Genomic DNA, 12,034 nt, shown 5'->3' with positions numbered 1-12,034 from the left:
GGAAGTATTTTTTTTACATTTAGGCATTTCAGACAATTCTTCAATAAAGAGTTATAAGCCACACAAACAGCTCGGAGATGAATCACAGTATTTTAACATTCAACTGAAAGCCAAAAAAAGTATTTGAAAAGCATAAAAAAGATACAAGACAGTGTATTCAATGTCTTATGAAGCATTGCACTACTGCTGCAGTTACTTTCGAGCTCTATTGCTGAAGATCCTTATTCTATGCGGATAGATGATTTCTCATAAGGCATATTTCACTGCTAAACAACCCGAAGCTCACTGTAAGTCTTCCTTGAAAGATTTGGAAATTATCCAAGCTGGGCTCATTGGAAAAACTTGCCTGTGGCGACATTTCTGCAAAATGGTATTGCTATGCTTTACGTTTTTGCGACCCTTTTAAAGTGAAATGTCCAGTGGTGCTTAGATTTAAACAGATGAACATGAATCTGGCAAAGTTTTATTTTGTTGGTGTTTGTACGTATAATGGCAGTTTGTTAAAAGTTAATCTTCTTTTGCATCTGAAAATAGAGTACCGCCTACACTAAACTCTACCTTAACCCTAACAGATACTGTTAACACAAGCAAACGTGAGAGATACAAATACTTTGCTGGAGCAACCATACTATTGTAGCTGGCTTCAAGTCTTTTTGTCTTGACTGATGTTACATGAGCACTGTGCATCACAAGTGCAAAGCTGTACCAGGTGAGCTCCCGAGCAATTTTACTAATCAGAAGAGCTATACCATGTGGAACTGGTTATGTGATGCAAATACAATTAAATCAATGCACTATGGTGAAAAAATTTGAGGTCATAACATTTTGTGCAAGGAAATGTGTGAAAATAACTCTTTATTAACTGATAATCGTAATCACGATTAGTATAAAAAGTAACATTAACAGTAAATAAATGTATTAGCTGATAACTGATATGGTAACATATCTTATGCATGACTAATATTGCCATATTAGTTATCAGCCAAAGTGCATTTATCACTGACAAACTTATGTATAAAATATAGTGAAATATATGTAAACAATTTCAAAGCATCAAAAGAAATGACTATATAATGTATGGAGCCACAGTGTGTTGAAGTTGAAGGGATACTTTGTTGAAGACTGTTTACTGTGGCTGCACACTCAGCATCTGACAGGACAGTTTCCAAGCCTTATTGATTTGGAAGCAAAAAGGCAGTATTGTCATCCTAAAGAGGGTTGCCTGATTCCACTGGGCTGTTTGATTGACAGGGGAACTAATGTATTGCAGGTACATCCATTATGTTTTTGACTTGGGCAATGGGCCGTCGCTCATGAAGGGCAACTCCGACAAGCCACTCAATGACAACCAGTGGCACAACGTGATGGTGTCACGTGATGACAGCAACGTGCACACGCTCAAGATCGACTCCCACACGGTCACGCAACACTCCAATGGAGCCCGCAACCTGGATCTCAAAGGTACTTCCTTTCATCCACACTTTTCAGAATACTTTACCATATACCTTTTACCATAGTCAATGCATATTCGTATTTGAGATGCCTTGCTTTTTTTTACTTTCATGAGCTGAGTGATATTGCATACATGCAATTGTATGTCTGGATGCATATTGAATGGATAGTGGACTTGAAATGGATTTGTTTACTACAAACACACAGCTTTTCTTTTCTTCTTTTTTTTTAATTGTCCACAAAATGTAAGTCAATGGTAATCAAAGGGATTTGGTTACCAAGAGATATCAAAAATATATCAAAAAATCAGACAGGTTTGAAACGACATGAAATAACTGATAGCATATTCAATTTCTATTCACAACCGTTAAGAACCGCACTTCTGATTTTCAGTTTGACAGATCTTTCTTCCATCATTACACTCGCTATGGTTGTTATCAACTGTTATCTCATTCTTAGGTATGCTTAGATACATATTTGCTATTTTACACTCATCTTGGGTTTGATTTCAAACTCTTGCATTCAACTTTAATGAGTATCTTTCCTGGTGGGTATTTACACAGCTTCCAGCTCCTTGTTTAAATCATGTTGCTTCTGAAATCTACCTTCCAGTACTTTTCACTGTTGCTATCGTTTTTCGCTGTTTCGGCTGTAATTAGAAGAACAAAGAGCAGCGCCTACGGGGAAAGAGAAAAAAACAACAACACGCCACTGACTTTGCATAATTTTTTGTGCTTCCAAACCTGCTTTTGCTATCTTAAGCAGGTGTTGCTTGATTTCTGGGCACAGAAATGGACTTCTACTTCATGTGAAATGCAGAAACATGAATCTCATATATATATTTAGTTCTTTTCTTGTGTGTTGGAATGAAATGTTTTGATTGAAAAGACATCAGCAGATGTTGCCTTAGCAATATCTTAGGTTTTTCTCTGTTCTGAGTTTTCACTGGCATCTTAGATTAAATCTTGGCAGTCAGTCCTTAGTTTTATGTTTTAGTCAACACTAGAAGAAAGCTGAGACAAGTTAACAAAAAGAAAACAGAAACCACTTTGTTTGTCAAGACCACATAATCTAACCAAAGAAGTGGATGTAAGCAGATTTTGTCAAGGTTTTTTTTACAGTGTCCGCTACCTTTCTGAAAATGCTTATTGTCTAGTAATGTGCTAGATTGGAACAATTCCTAAATAATAAAAAATAAAAAAATTTAATTCATCAGTCTGTCCCAATTAATACAAAGCAGGATGGCCCAATCTGCCAATACCATCTAAATGTCACAGCTGAAATACTTATCAGACCAGGCAACTTTTTTCCAATCTTCTGCTGTCCAATTTTGGTGAGCTAGTGTGAACTTTAGCTTCATTTTTCTGTTCTTACAGGTAGCTGACAGGAGTGGTATCCAGTGTGGTCTTCTGTTGTTTTAGCACATTGGCTTCAAGGTTCAACGTGTTGCTCTTCTTTGTAAATTTGTTGTGATGAGTGTTTAGTTGCCTTTCTCTCATCTCAAACCAGTCTGGCCATTCTCCTCGGACCTCTGGCATCAACAAAGCATTTTCACAAACAGAACTGCCGCTCAGTGAATATCTTCTTTATTTCGGATCATTCCCTATAAACCCAGATATGCTTGTGCGTGTAAGTTTCAGTTGATCAGCAGTTTCGGAAATACTCAGACCAGCCTGTCTAGCACCAACAACCATGTTCAAAGTGACATTTTCTTCCTCATTCTGATACTTGATTTAAATTTCAGCACATTGTCTCGACAATGTATACATGACAAAATGCATTGAGATGATGCCATGTGATTGGCTGATTGGATATTTGTGTTAACAAGCAGTTGAAGAGGCGTACCTAATGGAAGTGGTGGCTGGGATTGTGTATACATATACACACATATGTATATACACATGAGTACATGTCTACACTATGCACTCCGAATATAGTTTTTTTTGACAAAGTGCTCATGGTTCACTAACCATGATGCTTAGACAAAGACTCTGAGAAAGGAAAAGTTTTTAAGTCTTCAGCACAAAAATCTAATTGTACGTCAACATGTTGCTTTAAGTACAAGAGTAATAATGGCCAAATCAAATAAAGTATAAACTCCTTCTGTCAGGCTCCAAGGTCTTTTTTTTAATTTGGCTGCCCACCAACAAGTCCTTTAAACATCAAAAGACCAACTTCGCAGTACGTGTCAGTTGTAATTGTTCAAGCAATTATGCTGGAGAGAATGGAGAGTCGCGTAACAATCCCCAGGGTCCAGTGCTCTTCTGTGAAGTGTAAAATGAACATCCGCAGACGGGAAGGTGCTGAGATGTGGTGTTGTTTTCTGTGAGGGAGCCAGTGGAAAGTGACGCTTGACCTGTTATGTGTGTTGAAATGAGCATATGTGGAGAGCGCTCGTGACAAGCCACTTTCCACAATGTCCGATAATTGAGGTTTTTTTCCATCCTCAAGGAACTGCTATCCAGCCCCTGTAAATGTTTTCTGAAAAATTTGTTTTATTGACTTGAAACCAAATTGCTTTCCTGTTCCCCCCAGCGTTAGGAAAATCCAGGTGTTGCTATAAAATGTGAATGTCAATGAGTTTATTAATGAGCTGTTGGGGGCCAATTCAGTCGAGGCAAAGTTCTCCTAAACACACACACTTTTTTATATCATGGTAAAAACCCAGCATTAGTAGTAAACGCTGAACAAATGATGCCTTGGATCATGCGGCTTGTTAAGGAGAGCTGTTATATTACTTTTCTAAGCAATTAGATACACAGTTTTCACCTGGCAGATGAAGGAAGGAGAGACACAAGCCATATCTATAGACCAGGATATCACAGAGAATGTTTAAGTGGCTATGCAAGCAACCACAAAGCAGCTTATAGCATAAAAGTATTAGCTTATAAGTAAGCTACAAATTTATGTATGTATTTATTTATTTTATAAATGTATTTATTTATTAACCTCTTAACATGCAAAGATGAGCCTCACATTATTGTGCTATAATTTAGAATAGAACCATTCAGAATTAAATTAAATTTGAATGAATAATTAAAGACTCCAGCTTGATATTTGACCACTATTTAGAATAACATTTGATTGCAGAGACTATAATTTCTTAATTTAAGAAGTGCAAAATAAACAATTTGTAATTTATGATATTTTGAATAGAAAAACAACATGCGTTCATATACAGTCAGGTCAGCTGCAGTTTTTAATGTGTTTCCATAGCTGCATCCATGAGGCCATAAAGTATAAAAGTAAGGAGAAATATTATCTGTTCCCCAAAATATAGGCAAAATTGTCACATATTCACTATTATAAGTAACTACAAACCAGCAATTAACCCCAAACTATTCTACCCTTCACTGAGTAGTTTAACCTTTTTTTTTTTTTTTGAGTCATTTATTCCTTAAACCTATAGCTGAAGCTGACACAAATATACACAGACATTGCTATTAGTAAAGTTATTGTGGAGGTCAGAGGTTAATAAATACAACATTGAACAAGTCGATTTCAACATTTTAGTAGGTTTTAAGGGTGGTTGTCAGAGCACTTTATTAGCTTGCATTGTGTTGCCTTAGTCTTAATTATGCACTGGCTCCAGAGTATGTCTTGCTGCAGCTCATCGACCATTTGGAAATTGGAAGTATGATCACTTAGGTATTGTGTCTGTGGCACAAATGGTGCAGAATTATTATGCCAAAGCTGAATACTTCAGGTGATAGTGATCTGTCCCTTAGCACACCATTTATGATCAACTGCTACTAGTGATACTATAGTGACACTTTTCCCTAGATCCCCAACACATGGAGATGCTGATGGCATGATGGGATACTTTTATAGGAGCTTTAATCCGGTCTGTCTGCCGGTTATGGAGCACAGCCAAAGGTGTTTCTTTTTTGCTTTCCCCCCCGTCTTCCATTTTTATCCAGCAGGGATATTGCTTCGTCATTACTCAACAGAGACGCATGACTGGAGATGTCATTTTTACAATCTCCCTGCAGTTCCTTCATATGAAAGCAATTGATTTTCCTCCCTCTCGCCCACAAAAGAAGCTCTGCTCTCCCGCTGCCCAGCCATCCATTGAATGACTAATGAAAAAAACTATTGGGTGTATAATTGAATATTGTGATTGAAGTCTGCTTAATAGTCTTTGCATAACAGTGAGACATACAGAGCTAATAACCATGCATGGGCTGTTCTGTGTGAAGCAGACTGAGCTTTTCTTCTCTGAGTGCAGCTTCGGATTCTGTACTGTGAGCTGGGATTTATTGTGAGGATGAGCTGGCATAGACACAACATCAGTAAATGTAAGACAAATGTATTTTTTGTTTCTATTATTATTTTTTTTATTATTTATTTATTTGTATTTTTTTTTTTTTTGTAGGTAGCTCATGTCCACCTTAGATATTGAGCCTTGGTGCTCATATGAGTTTGAGATCCAGTTTGTGTTGCTGATACCATCACATAATAATAATAATAATAATAATAATAATAGAAATTAATATTATTATTGTTATTTATTCAAGGTGGTCTGTAGTCCTTGTAGGTTTTTATCTGTTGATATTCTCATTCATATCAACCCAAAATTTGGTAGCAAGGCTGCAAAAATCACAATACTCATATAAAATGAATAAAATATGAATGAATAGATTGTAATACCTTATATATTATTTAGTTTGACCTCTAGAGGTTGGCTATGAACATTTTTCGAAGGTTAAGCACTTCCATTCACAGAGCATTTGTTTCAAAAAGAAAAAAAAAAGTCATTTTTTTGCGTTTCAGGCCTAATTTTGTACACTCTACATGAAATGCACCGCATACAGTGCATCAATTGTAGATTAGTCCTCTTGAAGTCTTGATTAGGAGTTGAAGCATGGACTCAATGGAAGGATAAAATTATTAGACATTTTATGAAAAATAAATCAAGGAAATGGTTTTGTGGTGCTGAATGCACTTTGACGTTCAGTGCTTTTAGAAGCTTGATTAAGATTCAGCCAGTATCACCTGTTGTATTGAATTGAATAATGGCTATGATTATGTAATCTGTATCCTAAGGAGGCGGAGCTATAGCCAGTCAGGATTCTATTGAAGAGGCACCGAGGGCAATTACAGGTAGTTCGTTGAAGTGTTTCGGCTTGAGGGGCTCTTAATGAAAGGGAAAAGTTAGAATGAAACAATGCAACTTATCTGTAGTGAGGTAAAATTAAAGAGTGCAGAGGTTTAGATGAACAAGGCTTTAAATGGTGGTCTAATTGGGCTTATTCAGTTGGAGTGGAAAAAGAGCATATTTCAGCAAACAATCAGTGAGAGAGGGCACTCTACGACCGTAGGACGAAAATTGCCATATGTGTTCTTGCTTGTCAGTTTTAACGTGTAAATGCCTGTCTTGCCGGCAGAGCTCAGTTGGAAATTGCATTTCACTGGCAAACAATGCCCTCTAAACATGGTCTGCCCGCTGAATGTTTGTCTGAAGGTCCCCAAATATCTTTGATGCTTTCCAGAGCGTATGTTTGCAAAATGAAAACATTAAATAATAAGAGTTGAATGAAAGAGCAGTGTGGACCTTAAATAACACAGTGACTAAATATTACATCAGCATATTTATTTTAAAATTGTGGGTCTGTTTATATAACCACACAGCAATAGGGTATGATATTTTATATATGAGGACAATATTTTATTTAATTTTATTGGCAGTCATCAACCTGATTACGTCATCAAATGATAAACATAGTAATATTAGTAATACTGATACTACTAATGCATAGTTGTAAATCCCCAAATTATATTATTTCATAATAAATATATATGAAAAAAAAATCTGTTCGGTATAGTGGTATACGGTAACATGGTATTGTATGATGATGATGATGATGATGAGTGTATATTAGGGCTGTGAATCTTTGGCAAGGCAGCGATTCGATTCGATTCGATTCAAGAACGATTTTTGCAAATTTAGAACGATTCAATTAGATTCGATTCACAATTAAATTCGATTCGATTCGATTATAACGATTCGATTCTGCATTCTTTAAGTGCATTCATGGGATTATTTAAATGCTTCTACTAAATTCTTTAAATGCTTAGTCAGGGGGCAAATTACAGTAGCATTTATGTTTTAGAAAACCTTTTGTCCATTGTTAAATGCTAGTTTAATGATGCGACATGGCATACGTAAAAATGTATGTAAGCCAAGTTGTTTTATGAAGAGTATTATGTATAAGCTAACATTTTGTCACACCAGGGGCGTAGCCATAATTTCAGAAGTGACAGAAATGTCAAATACAATCATTTTATGTATGTAGCCTATATAATATTATTAATAATAATAATAATAATTATTATTATTATTATTATTTTTTTTTATTTTTTTTTTTACAAGGAATTATCTTCTTTTTAAATTACTTTTAATTAGCTGTAATAAATCAAATACACTGCTGGACAATAATCAATCATTTGTAATCGATATTTTTTTCCTAATGGCAATTTTATGATTGTTTTATATAATAGGCTACATTTAATTAGCAATTATTTAAATTTTCTGCACAGAATAAGGTAGAAAATATACTTTATAGTTTCTGTACTGTAATAAATGTCAATTAGCACTGCATCATTCATAAATTGTTTGTGGGTTTCATCAGTTCATTCTGCTTTTATTCAGTTTAGCTGCAGATATAGCCTGGCACGTCTATGAGAGCGAGATCGCTTCTCTTTCAGTGTGAAAACGTCTTCATCTCTATTTAACTTTTCCTCTCCATCAGCGAATGATTCTGAGAGAAAACGTTTGCTAATGAAACAAACGCTACTTTCATGCATATTATCAGATAAATCTCGTGCTCTTATTTCAAGGTCGTTGTTAATGCTGTGGTTAATTTTAAAAGTTTAATTCGTATATTCGGTTCATCCGCATTGTTTAAACACATTTATCATTCAATTGAACTGTGCGTATGATTTAGACACACATTTCTGCTCCGGTGCTCCAACGGCTCCGGTGACTCCGTCGGTAAGATGCTGAGAGCCATTGACAAACTACAGAAAAGTAAAACTACTTCACGTTAGCATTACTGGCCACGAGTCCTATAGATCACACATCAGCTGCGTCAGAGACAAACGGAGCGCGAGCACAATCCTGTGACAGTCTCAGTCGGTAAACAGTGGAGTGCGTGAAGGACAGATAAGAGGCACGATTCACGAACACTCTTCAAGGTCTCCATTAATTCGTGCGTGTAGTAATTTAATGTGTATACATTTTGAAAGCATTGAATCGCTATAGAAAAATAGGGATTCATTCGATTCTTAGCATTTTGAATCGATTACTGTCCAAGATCGGCGATTCACGATTCAAAAATCATGTTTCAAGATCGATGCATATGAATCGACAGGGTTTGTAATCGATGCATTGAGAATACGAGTGAATCGTTACACCCCTAGTGTATATATATGTATATATATATATATATATATATATATATATATATATATATATATATATATAAATGTATATGTATATATATATATATATGTGTATATGTATGTATATATATATATATATATATATATATATATATATATATATATATATACATATATATATATATATATATATAATATTATTGTACAGTATATCCAAAATATTTGTTATATTGTTATCATTTTGTTTGTTATATTATTTCATTATTTTAATAATTTTTGGGCAATATAGAAAATAGCATATAATAACAAAGCATATAATATAGTAATAGCATATTATTATTATAAGTAGTAGTAGTAGTAGTATGTTTTATATCCAGAACATTACATTGTTTTATTATTTCAATATTTTAAAAATGACAGAAAATAGGATTTAGTAATATAACATCATCATTATTATTATTATTATTATTATTATTATTATTATTATTATTATTATTATTATTATTATTATTATTAAATGCTATTACTACATGATGTTGCCCAGATTTGTCAATAAGCATTTAAGTGCATTTAGGGTTTAATAATTCATATTAAATACTATTATATATATATATATATATATATATATATATATATATATATATATATACTGTTTAATAAAATAAGAAATATTAATTTTACATCTACATGTTTTTCATTCTGTGTTCTTTAGGTCATACCCACTGAGGTCATTTCAAACTCTGAATAGAATTTGTACTGTATTTACAATATAAGCACATTATATTACATTTAATCCAGGAATTTAAATAGATTCTCCTATATATATATATATATATATATGTATATGTATGTATATCTGACCAGTGTTGCATCAGTCTGCTTTAAATAGCCAGACGCAGGGACGTGTTATACTGTGTTCAAGAGCCAAGTCATTTCAAACCTCTTTTCCTTTCGTAAATCTCTTTCTGAGCACAATCCCTCACTCAAATAACACTGATGAACATCGTAATGAAGCCTATAGCGAGAAACCTGTCTATATATCGTTCTGGGGTTCCCGTCTCCTTCATCTTCACATATGCTTACCCTCATGTTCTCTTCCTCAGAGTTGCTCAAGGACAACTTTGATGTTGCATAATTATATGCCGTTTTATGACAACCCTGTTTTTCTTTTTGTTCTACACATCAAAGGTTCATTGGAATTAGCCTTCATCAGCAGGGAATTGGCCGAAAAGAGAACCACACAAATTCAGCTCATCATAGAGTACCGAAGGATCACACCTTATGAAGCTCCAATTTTAGATGAAGAACATAATTTCAATGAAGAACATAATTCAAATGCAACACTATCATCATTGACTTCTGCCTGATTGTAAAGACAGATATACAACCCCAGATGGAGAATCAGCTGACTTTAAAGAAGAAATCCGCTGAATGAACCTTATGGTGTTATGTGTTGATAACCGTGTATATTTTCCCTGTGTGTGTTGTGTAGGAGAGCTGTACATTGGAGGTGTTGGGAAGAGCATGTACAACACTCTGCCCAAGCTCATAGCATCGCGGGATGGCTATCAGGGCTGCCTGGCCTCAGTTGACCTGAATGGCAGGCTTCCTGACCTGATCGCAGATGCTCTACACCGCGTGGGCCAAGTAAAGCGAGGCTGTGAAGGTTAGTGTACTGCTGATCCGAGTCGTTCATAAAGTATGTTCATAACAACATACAGTATGACCCTAAACTCAAAATACACCATTTCCATATGCAGTTAAAGTCTACACAGGACACAAGCGACATGTCATTCTGTGTCAGTTTTGTACTTTCCCATCATTTTTTTTGTAATAACATTTTATTCATATTATTGTTATTATTATTATTGAAAAAAAATGCTATGAATTGTATTTGTTTTATATTGTTTTTATATTTAATAATTGTTTTCTAATCAAATATATACAGTACTATGGGTTTTTCATTAAAATTCTAGCTAATTCAGATAAAGTACTCAATTAAATTTAAAAAAAAATAAAATAAAAAAAATATATTTATATGATCAGAGGGAACTCTGCTTGCTGGAAGAATCTTGTGTAATAATCTGAGACATTGCTTTTTGAATGAGTCGCTATCATCTAGTGTTAATTTTGTTAATGAAAGCTATGATCAAAAAAATGTTTGTTGATAAGCTTTTTTTCCCATGACTAAAATGACGAGACGACAATAAGGTCAATAAATGATAACTATGAATACATCAACATGCAGTATCATTGATGATTAAAAAAAAATGTATTTGAAAAACATTATTTTATTTAGTTTTTATTTAACAAACTCTCTTTTTATTTTCGCCAAAAGAAGGAGACAAAATATTTTTGCGGACTGCTCCTCTACTACACAGGCTTTTGTGTGTTCGGTTGACAGATATCAAGACTTCAAATTCCCAAATTAGAGCTTCTCTGTTAAAAAGGATGCATTTCCTGATTTCATTGACTAAAAAGCTCAGACATTTATTTGACTAAAACTTAACTGAACAAAAACAGGACAAGGTTGTCTAAATATCATGACTAAAAAGTATATTTGACACAGGACTAAGACTAATTTAAAAGACTATGACTAATTCTAAATAAAACTAATAATAATGGCTTGTATTAGTGTTGACCCGATGATAGTCTATGTGATTTATAATAATTAAAACTTGTTTCAGCCGGCCCTGGCACAACCTGCACAGAGGACTCGTGCTCCAATCAGGGAGTGTGTCTGCAGCAGTGGGAGGGGTTTACCTGTGACTGCACCATGACGACATACGGAGGTCCCCTCTGCAGTGACCGTGAGTACTGTTTTGCTCTTTAGTAGGGATTAAACGGCTTTATTAAAGGGGCTTGTTTGGCCACATTTATAAGCCGTGTAAGGCTTCTCCTTTGATAATCTGTGAGCTGAGTGTTTGAAGTACTCAATGAGTGGTGTGCCGCAATGCAGACTTTTTAATGTGTAGATAAAGCAGAACACTAATTAGTGAGGGCCACAAGATAGTGTTCATAAAGAGCTAGTAATAGTTCAAGTGACCCCTGAACTGAAGGGAGGAAGATATGCAATTTGGTTTGCATCTAAAATGTTTAATTACACCAGAGCTCGGAGGTGGAACCATGGGTTTTTAATGTCTGCGATGCTGTACAATAAAAAAAATCAGACTGTGCT

The 12,034-nt window shown here is 34.7% G+C and overlaps 1 protein-coding gene across 15 annotated transcripts in view; it reads left to right on the top strand.

Annotated features, from left to right (window-relative positions):
* The window catches only part of nrxn2a (neurexin 2a), a 372,119-nt gene that overhangs the window by 153,760 nt on the left and 206,325 nt on the right, over positions 1–12,034 (top strand). For all 15 annotated transcript variants that reach the window (XM_059526521.1, XM_059526520.1, XM_059526517.1 and 12 more), the window contains 3 exons: positions 1,271–1,461; positions 10,349–10,522; positions 11,544–11,666. In XM_059526521.1, coding sequence (XP_059382504.1) covers positions 1,271–1,461; positions 10,349–10,522; positions 11,544–11,666 — 488 coding nt within the window. The remainder of the gene's footprint in view (positions 1–1,270; positions 1,462–10,348; positions 10,523–11,543; positions 11,667–12,034) is intronic.

Source organism: Carassius carassius, chromosome 36 (assembly GCF_963082965.1).
Source record: "Carassius carassius chromosome 36, fCarCar2.1, whole genome shotgun sequence".
NCBI lineage: Eukaryota > Metazoa > Chordata > Actinopteri > Cypriniformes > Cyprinidae > Carassius > Carassius carassius.
Note: the sequence above shows the minus strand (reverse complement) of the source record. Positions and strands in the feature narration are given on the sequence as shown.